Genomic DNA, 24681 nt, shown 5'->3' with positions numbered 1-24681 from the left:
TAAATGGAGAGAGAAAGACCCTCAGACCCGGATTTAATGTATGCCAGGGATGTAGGGAAATCCGGAAGGAATTGGGGGGGGGTGCAGTCTGCCATCTCAGATCTCCCTTTCTGCTGGAAGCAAGAATGGAAACCAAAGTCTAATCCGCCCCCCCCTCCTCCAGGGTAAGGGTGGATCAGCCCCTTCGATTGCCTGGTAAAGCCAATCCCCAACTGGTCGGGGGACGGGAGGGGGGGGGGCAGCCGGCCAGCCAAGCCGAAGATCTCGCCTGAGGGGTGGGAGGGAGTTTCGGTCACCTGCGGGACAATCCGGCGCGTGTTGGCCCAGAACAGGGGTGGGCAAACGGTAGCCGTCCAGATGTCCATGAACTACATTTCCCATGAGCCCGTGCCAGCGAAGTAATAGTCTCACTTTATTCTTGGGGCCTTCTTCCCCTGGGATGCCAGTCCAGGACAGCAGCCCAGAAAGCGCCGGGTGCCAGCTGAGATGTGGGTCCCTGACGAACCTTTTGGGCTTCAAGGAGCCCCGGACGTCTGGCGAGAAGCACCAGAGTCCAGCGACCCCTCCAGAGACGACCACCTTTAGTCTGTGAGTCACTCCGCACTTTGTCTTCCTTCCTTCCTTCCTTCCTTCCTTCCTTCCTTCCTTCCTTCCTTCCTTCCTTCCTTCCTTCCTTCCTTCCTTCCATCTGCCTGAGGGGAAGGGGGAGAGCCGTCCAGGGTGGGTGCGCGCCTGGAGTTTGGCTTTGTAGACTGCAGAATTTGTTGCTCAAGTCGGGGGTCTTCCAAAGGCCGAGGTGGAGGAGGGCAGGGACCGACCCCCACCCAGGGTCGACGTTTTGGAATACATGTTGCTGGAAGGAAGGAAGGAAGGAAGGAAGGAAGGAAGGAAGGAAGGAAGGAAGGAAGGAAGGAAGGAAGGAACTAAAAAAACTACAATCCTCCTTTTTCTAAGGGGTGGGGGGCAGAATAGGTCACCAAAACCCAGCCCTCGAGGATAAGCCCCTTTCTCGCTGGCGGCCGTGGGGTGCTTGGCTGTTTAAGGATCGCGGAGGGTCGTGGGTCCCCTCTGCAGGAGAGGCGCAGAGGGCCACGCCCGTTTCCCGGACTTCAGTGAGAGGAAGGTTTCCTTCCGGCTGCGGGGAGGGGGTGGATTGCCAGGGGCGGCACAAAGTAGCCCCCCTCCCGTCCCAAATTCACGCCTCCCTTTTCAGCCAGCTTCACGGCCGATCTTGGCCGGTCTTGGACTTTTCCCAAGCGAAGCATCTCCGTTGATGCACAGGAGGAATGTCCACTTGGAGTTCTGGGGGGGGGATAAAAACAAACAATTCCGGGGGGGGGACCCATTCCAGCATGCCAGTTGGCCCACCACGAGGTTTTAAAGGGGTCCCAAGCAAAGTATATGGAGTCTGGCAGGGCTGGCACTCGGCTGATGAATCGGATGCGTGTTGGTGGCTTGAATGGACTGGGGTAGGGTAGGTGGCACCCTCCCCCTCCCCCCCAGGACCCCAAATAGTGTGCCTGCTAGGACTAAGCTAGGGTGACCCTCCCGGTTTTTAAACATCCCTCCCCCCAGAAACTCCCGGATTTACACCCACAAAAGACAGCGATAGACCAACTCTCACTGAAGCCAAAATCCAGTTTGGCTCTACTTCGGCACGGCTGGTTAGAAGTTCTTTCAATCTAACTTAAACATAAAATAAAAATAAAGACGACCCCCCCCCTCTTTCCTGTTCTGTTCTCTGTCCTGGGGGTCCCAGCGGCAGCGAGAGCCTTTGCGAAGGAGGTGGTCGCCAGGGGTCGGCCCCACAATGATTGCTTTCTGTCAGAGCTTCGCTTCAGCACCACGAGGGTTTGGACAGCTCCTCTTGGGTGCGCGCCGTCAAAGAAAGGGGTCCGGGAAACTTGGTTGGAGCAAGAGGGCTTGGGGGGGGGGGGGGGAGGCCAGAGGCACCGGGTGGTCCTTTTTTTTTTTTTTTGCAGCCTTTTTGGTCCCCAGAAATTCTGAGATCCACTGGCATAGGTTCTTGGCTAGACAGCCTTCAGCTTTGAATTTTTCTCGGGCTTCTGTGCTCGGGAATAAAGTGTGTAGGCGCGTGCCGCCTTTCCCTGAGTGTATGTGGGGTGGGGGTGGGGGTGGGGGTGGGGGGGTGGGTGGAGGGAGCTCCACCGAGCAAGGGACAGACCATCTGTCCAATACAAGGAAACCGCATTAGTCTTTATAAAATGAGAAGTAGATCTCGCGGCCCCCACACGTTTCCAGAGAGAAACCTGATCTATTTTTCAGCAGATCTTCGTGTCAAGCGAAGGCGTCAGAGCTGTTCGGGGGGTCCCACCGAAGCGCCCCCCCCTCCTCCCTCCCTTCCCCACTTTCTGAGAAACGCGCCTGGCTCCCATGAAAGAATGGGGCCTCGCCTACGGATATTTAGCTCGACTGGTTGGACAGTCAAGTACTCAACCGGTGGGAGACGACATGGAATATTCATTAATTGTCGTCTAAGGACGTGGCTTCCTTCCCCCGTTTGACTCAGATCCTAGCTGACGGGGGGGGGGGCTCTCAGCCAGTCAAAAAGTGTTCCGGCGCATTTCGGGGAAAGGTCTAGAAATGAATGATTCAAAATCCTTCCCTGGAAGGGCCGAGTTCGACGCGCCGCCGTCGCCCCCCCCCCCTCCAATTCTGTTGCTTGTTCCCAACCAACCAGAGCATTTTCGGAAAAGCGAGCAAACCAACGGCGCACATCTGGAATCTCTTTTCCTTGCTGGATTTCAAAAAGGCAGGGCCGCATGGGGTGGGGAAGCCATTCCTGAAACATCAGGATTAGAATCTATTTTGGAAAGAAACAGGGGGTGATCTTAGAGGGCAGAAGGAGAGGCCTCCTGTCTTGCCAAGTTTCTCTCCCTAAAATGCAGAGTAGCCTGATGCATAAACCAAAGAGATCAGGTGTTTGTTTGTTAAAAAAAAAACTACCAATAGTTCTGACTATTTAAAGACAAATGGGAGGCAACCTGTTGTCCGTACCATACCATTTGACATAAATATTTATTCATCTTAATGAAACCGAACAAAAAACACACAAAAAAAGCACTTCTGGTGTCAAATAGACTTTCCCATCTTGGCTACAACTTTCTCTCTCTCTCTCCCCCCCCCTTTCGTCTTCTTCATTTTTTTTTTTTTGTAAAACGTCGCGATTCTCTTGTTTTAAAAAACATCGATCAGAAAAAATGTCCTTATCGCCTATGAATTAAAAAAATGCTGGTATGTGTAAAGGTGATGCAGGCCATATTTTAAAGGGGGGGAGGGGATGGAGAACGGAGACAACACTTTTTTTTTTTACATTCTCCCCTGGCTGAAAAGAAAGTCATTAAAAGAAAGAGAAATGAAACAGTTTGGGGGGAGAGGGGAATTATGCCAGGTTGAGTCTTCAGAAGTTGTTGGTTTTTATAGAGATTTATATACGGGTGTATCGTTACATAAACGTAGACCTCCCCTCCTCCAATTCATTACAGAAAGAAAGAACTGAGAATTACTATTAATGGGGTAGAGGGGATAGCTAACCGAAGAATTAAGCATTATAATCCGTGTTCTCTTCACGTCACCTTTAAAATTTGCATGTCTGCATTTCCCCCTTCCTAACCATGCATAACAAAAACATTTTTTGCCATTTCATTAAAAAAAATTTCTCCCCACTTTTCCCCCCCCATTAACGTTTTTTTTTTTTAAACAGGTAGAAAAACAGCATGAGACACACAAATTTTGGAAAATAAGTTACTTGGGGTTACAAGGGTGGTTCAAAAAGTCAGTGATTGTTAAATACCAGGGAGACATCACCACAGTCCGCGTCCCCCAAATCAAAAAAAGTGCACGATTTGAAATCTCAGCGAGTTCCTTGGTCCATATTTAATTAATACTCCATATGGATCCCATTCTTTTTGTGTTTCCCCCCCTTTCCTCTTTTCCTTCCTTTTAAAAACCTTCCCCCCCCCCCCTAGTCTCAGTACCTACTTGCATAGATAAAGATAGAATATATTTATCATCTGTTTGCCTCTTTATTGCTTTTTTTAAAAAGTTCTCATTGAAATCTAACTTGAAGTTTGCAAACATCGTTTTTTTTTTCAAATTAAAAAAAAAACGTCTAAAAATGGGTTAAGGTTTCGGAGAGTTCGGAGTCCATCGCTGGAATGGACGCAAGGCCTGCCCCTCCCCCTCCCCACCCTCTGACCCTGCCTGGACGCTTGGAGACCCTCCCTGTCAGCCAGTTAACTCTACGGTGCATCCTTTTAGGTTCGCCATCCTAAAAAGTGTAGGTTGTTGTTTTTTTTAAAAGATCTCCTCTCCCCATAACTCTGAACAATCGTGCCCCCCCCCCTTCAGAATTCCAGATCTTCCCTACCAAAGGGCATATAGTATGGCATTGATTGCACCCGATTTGTCTGAATCGTACTTTTAACCGGCAGGCGAGACGCGCTTCGGAACCCGCCCCCTCCCCCCCCCGCCCCCTCCCCCCAGGCCAGCCAAGTCGGGAGCCTTACGGACTTTCTCAGCCGCCTCGAACCTCCCCTCGGGGCTCCAGCCCGAACCAATTCCTCCCGAATTCCTCGGGCCGCGCTGCGATTCGGCTGAAGCACTTTGTGGACGGCGCTCTCCTTTCCAAGCGCAGCACTGGCGGGCAATCCGGCTCAACTGGTGGACAGATCCCAACGGGAAGGCTTGCGACTCCTGGGAGGAGGCGGAGGAGGAAGGGGGAGGGGGGTCATAGAAGGCCGAGGTTCCCCTCCCCCCCCAGTCCCCTCCTCCCCTTCCCCACCCAACCCACCGAGAGCCCCACAGGTGGTCTTTTGGTCCGGGACCGGGTCGCCAAAGGGGGGTGGGGGGCGTCGCGGGGCGGGTGGGCTGTTGGGGGGGGAGGGGGAGGGGAGTGTCAAGGCGTTAATTATGGAAAAAAGCATTCAGCTCCTCGTACATGGGTCCCCGGTCGTGGTGGAGGTGCATATCGTAAGGCAACACGTTCTCCGAGTGGACGCCGCCCCGCATGGCCGTCGAGCCGAAGACCAGGTTGTGGCCGCCCGGGCGGGCGCTGGGCAGGCCGGAGTAGTGCATAGAGTAGTGGTAGTTCTTCTCGTGGTCGGGCGACGAGTCCTGCTTGAGGGAAAAGTTGCCGTTGACGCACAGCGGGGGGCTCAGCGGCCCGTCGTACTCGGAGCTGTTGTAGTCCGGCGACGCGTTGCCGTAGAGCGACTCGTAGGTGGCGCAGTAGGCGTGGTGGGTGCGCAGGGCGGCGTGGGAGCTGGCCATGGTGCTGGAGGCGCACTGCGCGCCCGACAGCCGCGAGCACGGGTAGGGGTAGGCGTGCATGGCGAAGGGCGAGTTGGGCCCGTGGTAGCGGCCCGCCTCCTGGCCCTGTTCGGTGAGGAAGTTCCGCGAGTTGAGCTGCAGGCAGCCGGCCACCAGGTTGGTGGTGGGCTGCGAGAGGCCCTTGCACAGCGTCTGCACGTACGAGACCAAGTCCGGCCGCTTGCCCGAGCGCAGGATCTCCGACAGCGCCCAGATGTAGTTCTTGGCCAGGCGCAGCGTCTCGATCTTGGACAGCTTCTGCGTCTTGGAGTAGCAGGGCACCACCTTGCGCAGGTTGTCCAGGGCGGCGTTGAGGTCGTGCATGCGGTTGCGCTCGCGCGCGTTGGCCTTCTGGCGCCGCAGCTTGGAGCGCTCCAGGCGCGCCTTGGTCATCTTGCGCTTCTTGGGGCCGCGCTTCTTGGGGCGGTCGCCCTCGGCCTCCTCCAGGCCCTCCTCCTCCTCGTCGTCGTCCTCGTCGTCGCCCGCTAGGTCGTTCTCCTCTTTGACCTCGCCCAGGGAGCCCTCGGCCTGGTCGTCCAGCGGGCAGCTCTTGGAGCGCCGCTCGTCCTTGTCGCTCTGCTCATCGTCCTCGCAGTCGTCCGCCCAGCTGGAGAATTTCCCCACGTCCGGGAGCAAGCTGGGCTCGCTGAACAGGCGCGTCAACATGGTGGCTGCAGAAGGGACCGGGGGGAGGGGGAGGGCGAGACCAGAAAGGGCTCAATTGGGCTTCGGGACCCCGGCATCACCTTCCCCCCCTCCCCGCCGCCCCTCACGCCTCAGCGCCCTGTTCTAGGCTCCGGCCGCGCCAGGCTCGTGTGACCCGCACCGATCCGGATTGGCCAGGGCATTCTCAGCAGAAGTGCCTGCCAGTCTCGTCTGGGCCGATTCCTACGCGATCTGGATTAGCCTCTTCCAACATCCCCCCCAACAAAACGAGGAGTCTTTGGGCTGGCCTGGGGTCGTCCCGGGGGCGCCTATCTCTGTGCTGAACAGCCCGTCACCCCCTCCCTCCCCCCAAATCTCTCCAACACTCCCGGGCCGGGCACGGTTTCCACGCCTCGGTTTTCCAACCGGGGAGAAATCGCAGGCTGGGCCGGCCGGCCAGACCGCCACCGGCGCCGCCTTCTCCACCGGGCCGGGCCGAGTTGGGAAGCAAGTCCAGGGACTTCTGGCCCGCCCTACCCCGCCCTTCAGTCTGGGGCACCTCTCCATCCACCTCACCGCCGCCCCCAAATGCCCAACCCCCCCTACCCATCTCTGCCCAAGCGATTTAGGGTGGGAGGGCCGGCAAGGACGCCCAGGCAAATTCTTGGCTTTACCCTTTCGGGTGCTCCCTCCCTCCCCCCTTCCAGATTTAAAGGGTAGTCCTTTTTTTTTTAATGCGGTGTAACCCGAGCATTTGAGGGAGGGGGGCTTGGGTCCAGATGGCTGGAGATAGCCCCCCTCCCTCCATCAAAGCAATTGACTCGTTTTAAAGGGCGCTTAAAATTAATGGGTGTCTCATTCGTTCCCCGGCCACTTTTATATCGGGGCGTTCATCTTTTCCGAAATGCACCGAGTCGCTAGATGTACAGCTACAGATCTTTTTGGGGGGTGGGGTGGGGGGGGGAGATAATGTTTTGCTGGTTGAAGCTTCTGTTGCTTTTCTCTGCTTCGACCGGATTTTACACCCGTGTCGCCCCCCCTCAGCCCCCCGATCTTCCCTTTGGATCTCCCCCCCCCTTTCTCCCTCTCTAGGATCGCCTTGCGCCTCGAAAACGCCGAGGGGAATTTTAAACTTTGCTCATCGCCAGCTGCTTAAAAAGCAGCTCTCCGAAACTTGTTTGACCAAAATTAGGACCACAGATTCGGCTGTGGCGCCCTCCACCCCCTCCTAGCCCCCCCTTCCTTCCTTCCCTGGCGCCGGGGTCTGGTCTCCTGCGCTGGGACTGGGAGGCTCCGCGGAGGGCAAGGACTCCCCCGGTGGCGCTGCGGCGGAGACCCGCCAGCTGCCTCCTCTCGGGGCGACCTCGGCCAGATCTCCCCGGGGCCTCCCAGCCAGAGGGCGATGCCTGGCGGGTCCTTTGGACGCTTGGAAGGGCGCGAGGGGTCGTCTGGCCCGGGCGGCGGGCGCAGGAGGCTCGCAGTCGGAGGGGTTCGGCTGGGGCGGCGAGGATGGGGGCTTTTTATTTTATTTTTTGTAGCAAAAGAGACGCCCCGGGGCTGCAAAGACCCGCTCGGCAGAGGAGAGGAGGGGAGAATGCCGGCTGCCTTGCAGGCGCTGGAGCGCCCCGGATCCCACCCGCCACTAGATCCGTCCCCCTGGCCAAGAACAAATCCTCTTTCGTTCCTCCCGACGAACTGCAGGAGGGATCTCTCCCCAATTCGATCGAGGCTTCATTGTATTCCGTTTTAAAATCACCAGCGGGCGGTGGGGGGTCGCGGCCGCTCTCTTCTTTCTTGCAAACCCGAGCTAGCCAACGCCGCCTTTGCGCGAGAAGCAGTTTAAATCTACAATTTTGGGGGGAGATCTGTCCTCGAGGTAGCCATCGGCCGCGCTCCAGCCGCCCTTCCCCAAAGCGACAAATAAATCGGCTGGGGCCAGAGGGGTGTGCGGGCGGGCGGGTGCGCCGGGTGGGGTGGGGTGGGGTGGGGGGAGAGATAAGATCTATCGGGAGAAAAGCAGGCGAAGGTGGACGGGGTGGGGGAGGCAGGCTGCGACCCTGTGTGTAAGTTTGGACCCCCCCCGTCCTCCTCCTCCCCTTCCTCCTTACATAACTTACCTCCAAAGCTGAGCGTCTGGACACCTCAAGTCCTCCTCGTACCCCGCATCTTTTGGGAGTCGGGAGGGGGGTGGGGAGAAAAGGGGGGAGAAGGGAGGGAGGGAGGGAGAGCCAGAGAGAGAGAGAGAGAGAGAGAGAGAGAGAGAGAGAGGCTCTTTGAGGTCCACCCCGTCTCCTTCGGCGTCTTATCCGAAAGGAGGAGGGCCACTGGCGGGCTCCGAGCAGGCAGAGGGGGTACCGACTCCGATGCCACACCATATGGCTGGCACGTCATCCGCTGGAGTTATCACATGAGCTGCGCTGATTGACATGCGCTCGCATGGAGGGGGGATCTGGCTCTCTGGGGAAACGGCCCACCATCTGTCACTCCCCGACTCTTCAAAAAGAGAGAGAGAGAGAGAGAGAGAGAGAGAGAGAGAGAGAGAGAGAGAGAGAGAAAGAAAGAAAGAAAGAAAGAAAGAAAGAAAGAAAGAAAGAAAGAAAGAAAGAAAGAAAGAAAGAAAGAAAGAAAGAAAGAAAGAAGGCAGATCCAATTTCCAGGGTCCAAGAAGAAGATGCCGGGAGAGAGGCAACCAGCTGGGGTGGGGGTGGGGGTGGGAGACAATGTGGAGGAGAGAGAGGAGAAATGCTACTGTGGAACTGGTTGGTTGCAGATGTCAAAGATCTGGGTGCCTCCTGTTAAAAAGGAGCCCTCCTCGTGAGGTGGGCGCGTGGGCCCCGCCTTCACACCCTCCGGGCCACAGCCACACGCCCTCGGCAGCGGGAGGGGGAGGGAAGGTCTTGCCCCCTCTCCTGCCCCCACCACAGAAGCCCCTTCCTTTCCCCGGAGCCAGGCTTCGGCACGGGATCTCCTGCACCCCAAGGAGAGTTCTGTCGTTGCTGCCGTGGGTCGGAAGGAGGGCTGTGTTTGGAGGATTGTTCACTGGGAGAGGGGAAAGACCATCGGGCTGCTGCAGGGCAGAAGGGCACCCCTTCCTCCCCTCAGCTGGGAGGCCAAGGAAGAAGGGGGAAATGCCAACCCCCACCCAACCCCCACCCAACCCCAGCAAAATTCTCCAGCTCTGAGCCTTCTTTGCATTTTGCCAGGCCCTGGTGTGGCCCACAGTCTTCTCCAAAGGCACCCAGACCCAACAGAACTAGGGGAGGGAAGTGGCTGCTCAGGGGTCAATCTCCATCACCTCAGGCAGCCCCCCCCCCCCCGCTCAATGCCAGGGGCACGGGTCTACCCACTGGTCCATCATCTATCTATTCATCCACCTATAATCTACCTGTCTGTCTATCTTATCCGTCATCCATCTACCTACCTACCCACCCACCTACCTACCTGTGTATCACCTATTTATCCACTTATCTATCCATCCGTGCTTCCACCTCATCCTGCCAATCAATCAGGCATTCAGTCCGTCCGTCCATCCATCCATCATCTATTATTTATTTATTATATTTATATACCCCAAAGGCTCAGGGCGGTTTACAGGGAACAGGAAAGAAGATACAGAAAGAAGATACAGATACAGAAGATACAGGGTAATAACAGGTGATAATAACAATAACATTATAACAACAACAACATTAACAACATTGGTATTTGGGGGGGGTGTATTCCTGAGATTAGATTGGTTAACAAAGGGCACAGTCCCGCACAAGTAAAATTATTTTGTAGACTCCAGTTTCCATGGAGATACTTGATGTTCTACCAAACCTCAGGAAGCCTATTAGAGTTGCTAAGTCCAGGCTGCAAAATACCTGGAGATTTTAGGGGTCGAGCCTGAGGAGGGTGGGGTTGAGGGGGTATAATGGCCATAGAGACCACCTCCCAAAGCAGTCATTTGCTTCAGGTGAACTGATCTCTGTCGCCTGGAAATCAGTCATAATCCCAGGAGATCTCCAGTCACCACCTGGAGATTGGCAACCCAAGGCACATCTGCTTTCTAGCTCCACCTTCTAGAAATATATCCTTTGCCTTTCTTAGGCTGCCCACCCTAGGGGCTGAAGTTGTCACCCACCACAAAGAAAAACCCCTTTCTCTACTTAGAAAGTCAGGGAAGGAGGTATAGCTTCACAGGGGTGGCCAAGCTGTGACTCTCCAAATGTCCATGAACTACAGTTCCCATGACCCCCTGCTGGCACGTGTGAGCAAGGGCTAGTGGGAATTGTAGTCCATAGACATCCAGAGAGCCACAGTTTGGCCGCCCCTGGCTTAGAGCTTCCGGTTCCCTGATGGTCAATGTTTTTAATGTGCTGGGAACGACACAGTGTGCATTGTGGGGAAAAAATGCAAACAACCCTACCCAATGTAGAAACTGGCTGAGAAATACTTTGTGCGAATGAATGTTTTGTAAAAGAAGCAAAAATATTGTAATCGGCATGGAAGAAGATTTTTTGCAAAGTGTCTATCCTTGGGAATGCTGACCTGGATCACCCAAGCAGACCCAATCTCCTCCAATCTTGGACATTAAGCAGGGTTGGCCCTGGCTAGTATATGAATGGGAGACCTCCAAGGAATATCAGGACTGTGACGCGAGGCAGGCAATGGCAAACCATCGCCAAATGTCTTTTGCACTGAAGAAAATTAAAAGTCTGGGGCAGAAAGTTATTGGAATCCCATTTGGTATACCCAGACCTTAAGAACGTTCGGAAAATGTGGCACATTTAAAAAACAAACAACAAACAACTGGGCTGGGGTTTAGGAATCTGAAATTTGTGCGCACATGTGAATTCTTTATGGGAGAACTGTGTTAGGGCACAACACGCACAGCCGTCATGCAGGATTTTACTGCATTGAACTCGAACTGGAGCAGCAAAAGATTTGCAATGGGATCTGATGTATTGGTCCAGGTCTCTTTGAAGAGGAAACATCTTATGCAGCAGCCATAGGGAAAATCTTTGAGATGCGCAATTACAAATGCAACGGAAATCTATTACGGAAATAATCGTTGACTGGCAACATTGAAAGGGCACAGAGACACACGCTGTAAACATCCAGGTGGCTGGACACAAGGTGTGTAGTGAGTTGTACGCCATACGGTAACGCGCCAGTGTTGCCTCGTGATATCTCTGTTGTTTTTCGGGCGATATAAAACCTTTAAAAACCCAACAGTTTCGTCCCTTTGAGATCTTTCATTGGACACACAAATATTTTGATATTAAAACCCCATAAAATTTAAAAAACGAAAATTCAAAAAAAAAAAATACGAGTTTTAATGCTAGGTGTTTTCACGTCCACCTTGTGCAACAATCCAATTTGTGCAACTTTCCCCTCTTATATCTTGAATTTTTGAACGCTTTATTGGCCTGAAGTTATGTTTTATCAATCAGTCCTTCCCATGAGAACAGAGCAAGAGTTCAGGAGCAGCTTAAAGAAGAACAGAAATGTGTAGCAGGGGAGGAGCTTTTGTGAGCCTGTGCTCACTCGTGCAAGCTCCTCCCCTGCCCCAAATTTTGCTGGTCTTTTAAGGTGATCCCGGACTCTTGCTCTTGTCTACTACGACAAACAGACTGCTTCAGACAGACAATTGTGGTGACCCATCTCAATCTTTACCATTGTTTTTTTCTCTTATGCCAGAAGCCCATTATTTATTTACTCCCTTCCTTCCTCTATTTATAGTTTGCCTTTCTCGCTGCAACTCACAGCAGATTACAGAATCAGACAGCAGTGCAATAAAAACGGTGTGCACGAGCCAATAAAAACAGTGCCATACATATACTACAGACAATGAAAACAGCAACAACCCTGGAATACAAAATCGGAACGCTGTGCAGGGCAAGCAGGATAATACATAGGACCAAGAGCGCAAGGAGGAAAAGACAACGGAATCTTCACAGACATTACAGTCGGAATCCTGTTCGCTTGATTAAAAACACTCTCTGGAACCGCTCGGTTTGACTACAACCCTGCTCTCTTGATAAGAAATGTCATTCTTGGCAAGGCCAGCCTTATCCCTGGGCAAAAGGGAAACTTGCCCCGAGGCAATGGCCGGGGGGGGGGATGCCCAGAAGCGAGCTGCCCGGGTGGCAGCTGTGCTCTCCTGCTTGGCTGGCTCCTTCTCCTTCTGGACTCTGGAAATCGGTCGGTCTGTGAGAGGGGATGAAGTCATCTTCTTGAGGACATCTTGGGGGTGCATCCTGGCAGGGGGTGTGGAAGTTTCTGGCTTGAACCGCACCTGAAGATCAGTGCACCTGGCCAGATGTGGTTTGCTCAGGGGCTTTGGGGGGCGATGATTGGTGCCCATTCAAATCAACAAAGAAGAAATGGGAAAGAGCTTTTTAAATACCCCGCTTTCACTACCTGCTTGAGACCCAGGGTGGCTTACAAACATCTTTCCCTTCCTCTCCCCACAACAGACATCCTGGTGAGGCATATGTGGCTAAGAGAGCTCTAGGAAAACGGCTCGAGGAGAACAGCCCTAAGAGAACTGTGACTAGCTCAAGCTCACCCAGCTGGCTGCATGTGGAGGAGAGGGGAATTAAACTTGGTTCTCCACATTGGAGCCTGCTGCTCTTGACCACTCTAACACACTGGCTCTTGTGAAAAGTCTACATCAGGGGTAGTCAAACTGCGGCCCTCCAGATGTCCATGGACTGCAATTCCCATGAGCATTCGCTGGCAGGGGCTTCTGGGAATTGTAGTCCATGGACATCTGGAGGGCCGCAGTTTGACTACCCCTGGTCTACATTGAGTGTTTTACTCAAAGGAACAATGCAAAAATGGAATGCAGTGAGGGCCGTGGAAATAAAGAGCATTAAAAGGGGATTAGGTAGATTCCTAGAAGAAAGGTCGATTAGTGGCTACTAGCCATGGCGACTGAGGGAGCCTCCACATTCAGAGGCACTAATCCTCTGAATCCCAGAGCCAGGAGGCAACATCAGAGGAAGGTCTCAGCCTCTCTGCCCTGTTGCTGGCCCTCCAGAGGAACTATACTATAATGAAAAGGCATTCTGCTGATCCAAATGGGACATGAGATCTTGGGGAGGTCATCTTGGTACATGGAAGTAGGCCACAGTGGAGCACACATGTTTAAGTGTACTGAAATTTAGGCAATGAATCACTTAAGGCAACCACGAGCAATTCTGTAGCAATCAAGAGGAAGAGGGGAACAGTAATGCAGAGGCCACAAAAAAAAAGAGGAAATCAAGTCCTACAGGAGATAGCTTTGATCCAGATTGATGTCTCATATCTAAGCTCATTCCACACATGGATGATAATGCACTTTCAATGTGCTTTTGCAGCTGGGTTTTTCCGTGCAGCACAGGAAAATCTACTTCTAAGTGCTTTGAAAGTGCATTCTGTGTGGAAGGGGCTGTGTTATCTTCTTGAATAGGATGCCTCTTTGACCTTTTCCACACCAGGAATCTGACCCGGAACAGCGCTGGTCCACCTGTGGGGGAAATTAGCCCTGTGACCAGATGGATGCTGTACCAGGCTAGACTCCTGGGCTGAGTCTGTGCTCAAATGCTTCTTTTCCGCTCCTGGTCCTGCTGATTTCTATTCGATTCAGACTTGATTACTTGAAAGAGTGCTAACCCACCTGCTGTCATCTGCACCCAAATAGACTCTTCTCTCTGGAAACTGGAAAAAAATAGTTTTCGCAGGGGCTGATCACACCCTTGGTTTGAAAAATCCCAACTGGAAATCAGGATCAAGTGTAGAAAGCTTTTTAAAATCTGAACCCAACCAGCTTAAAAAGACCAGTGCAGATAAGCCCCTGGTGTGGAAAAGGTCTTTGTCTTAACCTGGGAGCTGCCCTCTGTTCTCTTTTCCTCTCCCTCCCTGCACATGGCCTTCCAGGGAGACACCTCTCTCCCCCATGCACATGATGCCAAACAATTTGTGCCAGGCATTTGGCTGGGGCTGCAGTGTGACATCTCTACTGGCCTCCTCCCATCACAATCCCAGAGGATCTGCCCCCTGGAACAGATAAAACCTGAGGACTCTAAAATCAGCAAGTAGGTTGCACTGGAGGTGGGAATTCCAGTTACCTTATAGTTTTAATTGTATTGTTTTATTATTTTGTGACGTTTGTTCCAATGTATTTATCATGTCGGGATAATGTATTTATCATGTTGTAAACTATCTCAAGCTGGCGTTCTGGAGGGCCAATTATATAAATCCAAACATCAATTTATATTTTTTAAAGTACCTGTTAGATTAAGCTTCTTTCTCTTCTTTTCGACTGCAGTGTGACCTGGATCTACCTGAACGGACATAAGCGTAATTTGTTTTCAATATCCTCCTTGGGAGATTTATTTGCTGCAGTCAATATGTCACAGCTGTGACCTGGCAAAACTCTGCTGCCTTAATCTAACGTCCCAAGAAACCTCGAGAAAAGGGCACCAGGGGGAGTTCCCAAAGAATATGGGCCACTGGACCTTTGAAGGCGAATTTCTGAAGCATTGGTAAGGTCTTAATATCTAGAATGATAGCAGAGGGCCTCAGTATGGCAAGAAAGCACAGAGTGGGAGCACAGTGCCCGTGGGCAGGAAAACAACCAACAAAGAAAGGCACGTTCACCAACCTGATACTTAACTAATAGAAGAACTATTTATCAGAGAAATTAACCCTACACACTTAGAGGGAAGGAGAAGGTTCCTGTTCTCATCTAAATAGCTGGATGGAGAGAGAGATGCTTGAGGCATCTCCCTTCCATCCTGTAGCAGGCTTGAGAGATGGAAGAGAGGAGAGAGAGAGACTGGGGGAAGCAGGAAATGACCCTCAAGGGATGGGTTGTTGTGATCCAAGGTGAGTGGTCAGTGTCCCTGTCTGTCTCACTAACTCTACCATAAAGAGAGAGCTCCTGTTTACAGTCGCACAGGTCTGGAGGCATCGCACAGAAAGCTATTGCCAACAATTTCTTGTTGGAGAAAAAGGCTCTCCACCAAAAGCAAAAGCAAACGCCGAAGTTCTCAAGGCCTCCCCTCCCGATCCCCCAGGATACAGCACCGGATCGGCCATGATGGTTCATGCCACGATCCTCCAGGTGGCCATCTGCACCCCCCCTCCGCCGCCTGGTTGGCTGCCAGGGCCTGCAGGCTTCTTGAGCCCTCGTGGGCTCCCTTCTGCCCGAGTGCCTCCATGCTGAAGAGATTGACGGTGATTTCCTTTGTCTTCGCCTGTTAGGATCTGCAGCCCACCTCCCAGTTCATCTCCCAAGGACCGAGGCTGGCACAGAGAGCTGGAAAGAGCTGGGGAGCTGGTTCCCAAGCACGGAAAGAACTGCTCAGTCACAGTGGAACTAATTAAGAAAGGGGTGAACCGGTGTGGTGTCATGATTGAGAGCAGCAGCCTCTAACCCAGAGAGCTGGGTTCGATTCTCCGCTCCTCCTCCCCACGCAGTCAGCTGGGTGCCCTTGGGCCAGTCACAGCTGTCTCGGAACTCTCCCGGCCTCACCCACCTCACTGGGTGTCTGTTGCCATGAGAGATGGAGGAGGTGATTGTAAGCCGCTTTGGGACTCCTATGAGTAGTGAAAAGCGGGGTATAAAAACCAACTCTCTAGCTCTGCTGTTGTATTTGCATCGGATAGGAATGCTTTAAAGTGTTTAGGTTCCATGGGAAACTGTGCCTGGGAACCTTTCATGGCTGTTTGTTTTTTTTTTGTGTACCTATTTTCAAATTGAGGGGAGGGGTCTCAGGAGAAACATTAAACGTCATGCTTGTAAGCTTGTCCTTTAGTTCTAGCAAGGATGCACCGTGCACTCTGTTCACCGCTTTCTTCAATAGAGATTTTCTCCAACAGCAAGTCTGCTTCTTAAGAACTCGACAGAGGCCTGACACAGCAGCAGACCCCTCTGGCCGCTGCAGAGACTGATGAAGAGGCCTAGCCTGGAACCTTCTATCAATTCTGGGCACCGGCAAAAGAGCTGTTGGGTGTCACACACACTAAATACACGCACTTTCAACCCTCTTTTAATACATTTTGCAGCTGGATTTTACCGTGTGGAATGGCAAAGCCTGCTTACCAATTGTTCGAATTGCAGTCAGCAAGTAATTTGGGGAAGTCAGCCATGAAGGGCTGTTGTTAAGCTGTTTAAGATGCTGAACTGTACCTGTGTGCTCACAAATGCTTTAAGTGGTCATTGATGAGGTTGCTGGGGATTCTGGAGATTCCTTGGTTTAAGCTGAGCTTCTGCCCACTTCCTCCTTCTTCAGGAGGAAGAAGATCAGTGTGTGTACTCTGAAGGAAGCAAGCAATATCCTCCATGAAGGCTCTCTGCTGACGTGTAGGCATGTAGTCTGCTTGAGCCAGCCATAGGGGCTTGCAGTGTGTTTTCTTTATAACTATATTTTAAGCTTTTGCACTCGGCTTCAATTGGAGGACTGAAGCAAATGATATATTTTGCAAATAATCTTTCCCAGTAAAGATTCTCTCTTTTTTAAACCTCAAAGTCTGGACCCGTACCTTGTCCACAAAGGTAACTAATCGCTGCAAACATTCAAACACTCTGTTACTCTGCAACTCTAATTTTCTGGAGGGATCTGGGACCGAGTCTAGTTCAAAGATCCCAATACCAACGGCTGTTGAAGTGGATTGAAAGGGCATCATTTAGCATGTGTGGAAGAGCCCTTTGACTACTCAGCCATGCACACCCAGCTGAGATTCAGGAGATGGGCTCCTGGGAAAAAATGCAGGGTTTCCTGGTCGAAGGGAGTCTCTTATATATGTAATCAGTGCCCTTTTGGGAGCTCCCAGCCTGCCTGCCTGGCGCATCCCCCCTTTCAAAGACAGTGTTCTCATGCGCTCCTGTGTGTGAGCAGGCAGGAAGGCGGCTCCCATTAGAGGAAGTCCACAGCGCAATTAGGAAACAATTTGGTTTTCATCTCCCGTTTCCTTCTTTCATCTGCCGTCTCTTTTCTTCCCCGGCTTCACTTTCTTCTCTCCTCCAGCAGCTGATGAGAGAGGGACGGGAGGGGGGAATGGGGAGAAGCCCAGATGAGAACATCAGGGGCTTCTCTTGGGGGATTGTTCTTGGAAGCTGCTTTTTTTCTCTGTCCTCCCTGACTCCTTCTATTCAATTGTTTCTGGGGGTATATCCAGTATGAGGGACGTTAATGGAACCCCTTGACTTGGAAGGTCCTGACCCCGAAAGCCCAGGACAAACCGCTCTTGCCATAGCTCAGAAGCGAAGCAGGGTCAGCCCTGGTTGGGACTGGGATGGGAAATAACCAGGGAGGTCTGGGGTCATGATGCAAAGGACAAGCCAACTCTGAACTTCTCTGGCTTTGTAACTTCCCAACTGAATGCTGGACAATCACGCTACTTCTGGGGTTTCTCGAAGCCTGAAGAATGTTTCAGGGGTTTCTTAACAGTAAAAGTGTTGAGAAGGGCATCTTACATTCTTATATACGAGGTAGTGTTGCTCAGTATCCTTGGTTCTTGTGGGGCAACAGTAGGAGGGTATCTGGAGGCCTGGCTCCACTGATGGACCTTCTGAAGTCACCTGGGTTTTGGCCACTGGTTGACACAGACTGCTGGAGTGGTTGGACCACTGGCTGGATCCATTATGTTTCTTCTTAGGTCTGGGGTGGGGATGCTTTATCTTCTTGGTGCTTGGCGGGAAACAGTGGGAGGGCTTCTGGAGCTCTGGCCCTGCTGGAGGACCTCCTGATGGCCCCTGGGTTTTGGCCCCTGAGGGGCACAGAGTGCTGGACTGGACGGGCCATTGGCCTGATCCAACAGGGCTTCTCTTATGTTCTAATATTCTTATGGCTCTGTCTCTTAGAGGCTACACTATGCTGACGCTTTCAAAAGCACTTGCCTCCTCAGCTGCGAGAAGACAACCACCCATGGTGGACTCCCAGAGTCAAGACACACAAATTCAAATCTCCTCTCAGTCTTGAATTTATTCGGTAGCTTCAGACACTAGCAGGGACACACCGGCAACAGAAAACATCTCTGGAGCCAACCAAGACGGCCGGTCTTTGCAGCAGAAACATCGGACCTCGGCTTAGCCGTTTCCTTATGCCTACCACATGGGGGCAGCGTAATAAGAGAGGCAACTGGGGAGTTGAGGTGGATCATCCCTGGTGCTGAAGCTTCCAAATCCAGTGGCCCTGAAGATCCTGGCAGAAATTATGTGGCTTAGCTCTGCATACTCCTGTCTGTCATTGGCTGTCCACGAAATTATCCTGCAGTTAAATGGCCAGCTCTCCTCCTCCCCCTCCTCCTCCTCCTCCTCCTCCTCCTCTTCTTCCTCTTCCTCCTCCTCCTCCTCCTCCTCTTCCTCCTCCTCCTCCTCCTCCTCCTCCTCCTCTTCCTCTTCCCCCTCCTCCTCCTCCTCCTCCTCCTCCTCCTCCTCTTCTTCCTCTTCCTCCTCCTCCTCCTCCTCTTCCTCCTCCTCTTCCTCTTCCTCTTCCCAATTTGAGGACAAGGATTCCAGGTCTGGAGGCATGATCTCCAGCCATGATTTACCTGCACCCTACCCCAGGCTCTTCTCCAGTTCCTTTTGAGTTTCTTTTTTTGTTTGTTTATTTGTATGTGTGACAGACCCTTCCTTCCTCTGTGATGCCACTGCATCCTTCCAAGCACAGCAATGTTTGCTGGGGGGGGGGGGCTGTCTTGGAAGGGAGGGGGGAAATGCAAGGAGGAGGGCCGGGCCGGGCAGTAGTGCCAGATGGAGCGGCCTCCCCACTGCAGTGTTTCTGGGAGGCAAAGGCAAGAGACGGATCACGGTGACAAAAGTGTGCAATGGACCCATCGCCAAGGGGGGAGGGAAGCGTCGCAGAAGAGAAGTGGGTTGCGGGAAGAAGGATATGTATCCCACCTCTGAAACCGGCCTCCGTGCACCGAACCAGATTCCTCCGGTGCACAAAAGGAGTTTCCTGTTTTGGCGTCCCTGCGGGGGCGCAATTCATTAATCCCTCTCCCTCCCCTCCCCTCGCCCCCCTCCCGACCACATTCCCCCATCGATGCAGATGTTTCTAATGGGGCACGGGTGCATTAATAAGCCACCGTTCCATCACCCAAGAGCAAGTTCAGGATAGACAGCCGGAGTGGTGCGGAGGGGATCTGGCGACCAGCCAGACTGGCAAGCTGGTGCAGGGAGGGGGGGGGGTCGGAGGGATTTATGAGAGTGTCAAAGCACTCTTGGTCGACTGATGGGGGCTGGGGGGGGGCTAACTGGGAATTGCAGCAGCTGGGTTCAATTCCCAGCTGTATGGCTGGTATCTGTGGCACCGTTTCCCCCACCTCCCTGGCATATGAGCAGTGGTCTGGGCTCTCTTCCTCGGCCCTCCCAGGCCTGTGACTGACTTCCCCGAAGGTCTTCGATGTGACACTTTCTTTATTTGGTCCTCATCCAACCCTCGTCCCCCCCAGTCTGGGTGAACACATGGTTTCAGTCAAGAAGGAACTGAGGACGGCAATGAAGGTGGCAAGGGACAGAAGCCGAGGAGGGTCACTACTTGGGACACCACCAAGGAAGGGTCTGCAGAAGAAGACGATGGCCAACCACCTCTGTAAGTGGTCTCTGCAAAGCTCTGCTTCGAATACAATGCAGTGCTTCCACTCATTCAGTATATTATAGTGAATTAATATTTGAGTAGATGATTTTATGAAGGATAATAATTTGTGGATCCATATTATGTTTTTTTATATACTCTTACAGTGGAGAATCTCCTAGACCTGGGATAGTCAACCTGTGGTCCTCCAGATGTTCATGGACTACAATTCCCATGAGCCCCTGCCAGCATTTGCAAATGCTGGCAGGGGCTCATGGGAATTGTAGTCCGTGAACATCTGGAGGACCACAGGTTGACCACCCCTGTCCTAGACCGCCGCATTTTCCTTGATAAAGCCAAAAGCGAAACGTCACGAGCGGGCTGGAGTTGAAGTCCGTGCTCAGGTCTCCTCAACAGCTGAATGAAATCCAGGAAAGGCAGATACAGTCTTGTTGAGAAGTCGCCTTTTCACAAGATTGTTTTCTTCCACGTGAAACGTAACTTGCTCCGAGATAACAACAAGGGTGCGTATTACTTGTTATCTTTCCTTTAAGAACAAGAGTTGCTTTGTGTCTATTACGCCTGGGTTTTGCAGGTCATTCCCTGCATTTTGCTGTGTTTGCCTGGATGGGCCATTGGCCTGACCCAACATGGCTTCTCTTATGTTATGTCTGCCTCCTTGGTGCCAGGGGTGGGGGGCAACAGTGGGAGGGCTTCTGGCCCTGCTTGGTGGACCTCCTGAGGGCACCCAGAGTGTGACCCAGAGTGTTGGGCTGGATGGGCCATTGGCCTGACCCAACATGGCTTCTCTTATGTTATGTCTGCTTCTTTGGTGCCAGGGGTGGGGGCAAGAGTGGGAGGGCTTCTGGAGTTCTGGCCCTGCTTGGTGGACCTCCTGAGGGCACCTGGGTTTGGTCCACTGTGTGACCCAGAGTGTTGGGCTGGATGGACCACTGGCCGGACCCAACATGGCTTCTCTTAGCTTCTTAGTTTGGGACCAGGATGTTGGTGCTTGTGGGGGGGGGGGCAAGAGTGGGAAGATTTCCGGAGTTCTGGCCCCACTGGTGGACTTTTTGATGGCATCTGGGGTTTGGCCACTGCGTGAGCCAACCTTCTCAGTCTGGGGCAGTGAGGCTCTGTCTTGGTGCTTGGAGAAGGGGGGCAGCGTCGGGAGGGCTTCTGGAGCCTTGCCACCCACAGATTGGGCGGCATCTCCGCTGCTCCAGCCCCGGCCCCCTCCGGCCAGCCGGCCTCCTTTGGCTCCCGCCGCTCCCTGGCCAGCCCCCGACGGGCTCCCCGTCCATCTGGTCCGCCTTCCCTGCGCGGCCAGCCCCGGGCGCTCGGCTCAGCAAGCGCAGCCTCCGCCACCGCCCCCCCAGGCAGAGGAGAGCCCGGCTGGGCAGCCAATGGCCGCGCCGCGATCCAGTGGCCTCCCCCTCTCCCAGCCAATGGGGCGCTTCCTCCCGGGGTGGGGAAGGAGAGGGCTCTGCGCTACTTCGGGATCCGCGCTTTTCTCCGCAGATCCGGGGAAACACCTGCAAAAGCGGGGTGGGGTGGTGGTGTTGAGTGTCGACCTCACCTGACGGACTGCACCAGGGGTGGACATACGGTGGCTCTCCAGAGGTCCGTGGACTACAATTCCCATGAGCCCCTGCCACTGGCAGGCGCTCATGGGAATTGTAGTCCAAGGAACTCTGGAGAGCCACTCTTTGGCCACACACCCCCTACCCAAATGATGCAACATTGCTTGTTGAGGAGGGGTTGAGGTGGGCCAGACACATTTCTGGATAGCAATGGGGTAGATATGTTTTTTTTGTAATTGCCAAAGGCCTTTGCAATGAAATTTTAAAAATTACATATAATTTAGCTTTAAAAAAATCCCCTTAGCCATTTCGGTGCCATGTTTAGGGTTTAAAAGTCATAGGGCACCATCCCCCCCCCCCCATGTTATCACCATGGCTCCAATTTTCCTGGCTTCAAGGGCATAAAGAGCTAATCTGCTGGAAACACCGGAGTCCGTATCTGACCATAAACATAGCAATTGATCCCGCTCAGACTCTGCAGGTGCATCCGGAATGTACCTTACAGCAAACTTCTTCCTTGGCTCCTCCTCTAAGGACATGTCAAGAGGTCCAGGGCAAGAGCCTCGGCTTCCAGATTTCTACCTATACATAGTTTGGGGGTTTTCAATTAGGGTTTCATGAAATCCTAGGGTTTCCTGATGGCCCTGGGATGGTTGCGCTGACCGGGTGGAAGTGAATTATTTTTTTTAATATATTTTTAAAATGTGAAAACAAATTGATCGGGTGAGATGACCAAATATGGTAATCTTGACCAGCCCGCTCCCTTTCCAAATATGGTCATCTTGACCTGTCTTCCCCCTTCCCAAATAGGGTCATTTTGACCTGCCCTCCCCCTCCCAAATATGGTCATCTTGACCTGCCCTCCCCCTTCCAAAATGGCCAATGAAGGGCCTGGAGGAGATGGGAAGGGGTGGGTCCCTGCCCCAAACCTCCCTTGCTGGCCTGGTGATGTCACATCCGGTGGGAGGGTCTGGGTGATGTCACTTCTGGTGACACATGGCTCCTAGGGGTGTGGCGGGAAGGTCAGGCCGGCTGACGACACTTCTGGTGTTCCTCGCAGCCTGAAGAATATTCCAGGGCTCCCTCGATGGCAAAAATTTCGAGAAAGGCTGACATGGACACAGGGAACGGTGTGTGTGAAAAAGATCTTGGGGTGGAGGTGGATGGCCAGCCACGGCCCCCTTCACCTCTAAGATCCGAGGAACCTCCTGGGCAGGTGTCCCTGAGAGACCCAGGCCTTCTCCCCCAGGTCTTCCTGGATGGCAGAGCCTTCATTGGCTGGCACTTTCCGAAACGCTCGGCCAGCTGGGAGTTCTTTTCTGAGCACACATGGACCGAGCTGGCTCTCCCACGGGCTAGCCTCAGGGTTGGGGGGTGGAGAGGGTGGGCAGGGCCGCTGCCAAGTCCCAAAGGCTGCCACGAAGGAAGTTGGAAGGAGCCGGATGGCACCTCCAGACAAAGGCTCCACCTGGCCATGTCTCTCCCCTTTGTCTTCAGCAGGCTCCCAGTTGAACCATCTCGTTAGACTCATAATTAGTCTGGGTGTGTGGGTGTGGGGGGTTCATTTTACACTCTCCCCGGGTATTCTTGATGGCTGGATTGGGGGCCCAGCTCCCAGCAAGCAACTGGGCTGCGAAAAATCGGGATAAATGCTGAATAGAAAATGTGTGAACAGGTGAAGCGTCCAAGAGTGGAGGAGGGGGCGAGGTGTCACTCCTGGGACAGAGGATGGGGGGCTGCCCGGTGGTCCCGCCGAAGCTGGCTGGAAGGGGAATCTTTTGCACAATGGAACTGGGCATGGGGCTGGACTTCCTTCTGTGAGTTGTTCAGGTCGGAAGGGTCTGGGGGGCTGCGGTCCTCCTACCCTGGATGGAGCAAAGGCAGGACTTCCCCATTCGCTGTCTCTTTCAGTGGGTTATATTTACTCTGTCCTGAAGAGGCATCTTCTTGTAGGATAGGGGTTGGGAAATATCTGGAGATTTTTTTTGGGGGGGGGGCAGGGACTTCAGTCTGGCATAATGCCATTGGGATGGACAAACCGTGGCTCTCCAGATGTCCGTGGACTACAATTCCCATGAGCCACACTGGCCATAGAACACATTTCCCCAAGTGGCCAATTTCCTTGTCACCTGGAGCCCCGTTGTAATCCCTGGATGTCTCCAGGGCCACCTAGTGCAGCCTTCCTCAACCTTTTTACCATTGAGAAACCCCTGAAACCTTCTTCAGGCTTCGAGAAACCCCAGAAGTGGCTGATCATGCAGATTATGGCTGGGAAGCAGAGCTGGGGACACGCCCACCCAAGGCCCCTCCCCTTACGCTCTGTGGGTGGCAATTTACCGATCATTCCCAGGCCCTTGGTTCTCCCTGGCTGTAGGGTCTGCTGGCATGGAAGGTGGGGAGCATAGAGGGGCAGGCCCAATCCTTTGAGGAGGCCCAAATGCCATAGATTCCACCCTCCAAAGCAGGGGTAGTCAAACTGCGGCCCTCCAGATGTCCATGGACTACAATTCCCAGAAGCCCCTGCCAGCGAATGCTGGCAGGGGCTTCTGGGAATTGTAGTCCATGGACATCTGGAGGGCCGCAGTTTGACTACCCCTGCTCCAAAGCATCCCATATCTCCAGAAGAACTGACCCCTGCATCCTGGAGATGAGCTGTAATTGATCTCTCTGTTGCTTGGATGAGCTATCATTCCAGGGGATCCCCAGGCCCCACCTGGAGGTTGGCATCCCTGAACCTCCGCGGGGCATGATGCCACAGAGTGCCCCGTCCAAAGCAGCCCTTTTCTCCCGGGGAGGGGGGGGGGACTGATCTCTGCAGTCTGGAGGTGAGCTGTAATTCTGGGGGATCCCAAGGCCCCGCCTGAAGGCGGGCCTCCCTCCCTGACCCTGTGCCCCCCCCATGCCAGCCTCACTTCCGCCACCCCTCTCCTGCCAGAGCCGCCTTAATGCTTGCCCTAGCACCAGGAAGGGAAAGGGCAGGCCTTCCTCCATTTGCAGCCCAGGATGAAAGCTGCATCTTTTAAACATGTTATGCAAATGTCCCTGCTTTACATAACTAATTCTGATTGGGGAGAAAAGGGAGGGGGGAAGGCTGCTGTGGGGGGGGCACGAGTGGGTGAGCCCTGGTCGCGAACCCCCAATTCTGCCGTGCCCGGGGTCCCCCCCGGCGCCGGAGCCATGGCGAGGGGAGAGCCGGAGGAGAAAGCGTCCAGCGCGGCCGTGGCAACCGGGGGAAAGGGTCTCGTTGGCCGCCCAAACACATGCTTGGCACCCTCTCCGCCACAGTATGTCATGGATTAACAAGAGCTCTTTTGGCACTCGCCAGAGCCAGTCTGCGGGGAGAGAGAGAACAAGTGCTAAAAAAACCACCTACCCCCCCCTTCCCCGTGCCCAGATGGTGTCGGCTTAGTCCCATTTCGAAGGACGTTGTGCAAGGGAGCCTGGCTGGCACTGCCAGTTTCAGGGAAGTGCTGGAGCCGGGGAGGGCCCCGCCTGCCTCCGTGTGTGCCGGGGGGAGGGTGCACGGTGACCCCGTTTTCCACGGCAGCGCTGCCGGCGCGGAGCTGGTC

At 53.5% G+C, this 24681-nt stretch overlaps 2 protein-coding genes across 4 annotated transcripts in view; one reads left to right on the top strand and one right to left on the bottom strand.

Annotated features, from left to right (window-relative positions):
- Positions 1-24681, top strand: part of PPP1R1B (protein phosphatase 1 regulatory inhibitor subunit 1B) — a 123468-nt gene that overhangs the window by 25625 nt on the left and 73162 nt on the right. The window lies entirely within an intron of this gene.
- Positions 3064-8337, bottom strand: NEUROD2 (neuronal differentiation 2). 3 transcript variants are annotated; one of them, XM_077315040.1, is made up of 3 exons: positions 8094-8337; positions 4961-6002; positions 3064-4716 (listed from the first exon to the last, which is right to left on the bottom strand). In XM_077315040.1, the coding sequence occupies exons 2-3, from the start codon at positions 5995-5997 to the stop codon at positions 4677-4679; spliced, it is 1077 nt and encodes a 358-aa protein (XP_077171155.1). In that variant the 5' UTR covers positions 5998-6002; positions 8094-8337; the 3' UTR covers positions 3064-4676. The 3 variants fall into 3 exon arrangements, 2 of the variants coding, with proteins under 2 accessions (XP_077171155.1, XP_077171156.1); XR_013227041.1 differs by having other exon boundaries at positions 4698-4716; positions 4814-6002; XM_077315041.1 differs by having other exon boundaries at positions 3064-6002.

The sequence above is a fragment of the Paroedura picta genome, chromosome 16 (genome assembly GCF_049243985.1).
Source record: "Paroedura picta isolate Pp20150507F chromosome 16, Ppicta_v3.0, whole genome shotgun sequence".
Taxonomy (NCBI): Eukaryota; Metazoa; Chordata; class Lepidosauria; order Squamata; family Gekkonidae; genus Paroedura; species Paroedura picta.
Note: the sequence above shows the minus strand (reverse complement) of the source record. Positions and strands in the feature narration are given on the sequence as shown.

Excerpts from the sequence above, each read along its gene's own strand:
- NEUROD2 (XM_077315040.1), bottom strand. The coding sequence starts at position 5,997 with ATGTTGACGCGCCTGTTCAGCGAGCCCAGCTTGCTCCCGGACGTGGGG. Across the intron at positions 4,717-4,960 it reads CACCACGACCGGGGACCCAT|GAGTCGCAAGCCTTCCCGTT; the intron begins GTACGAGGAGCT and ends GCCTCCTCCCAG.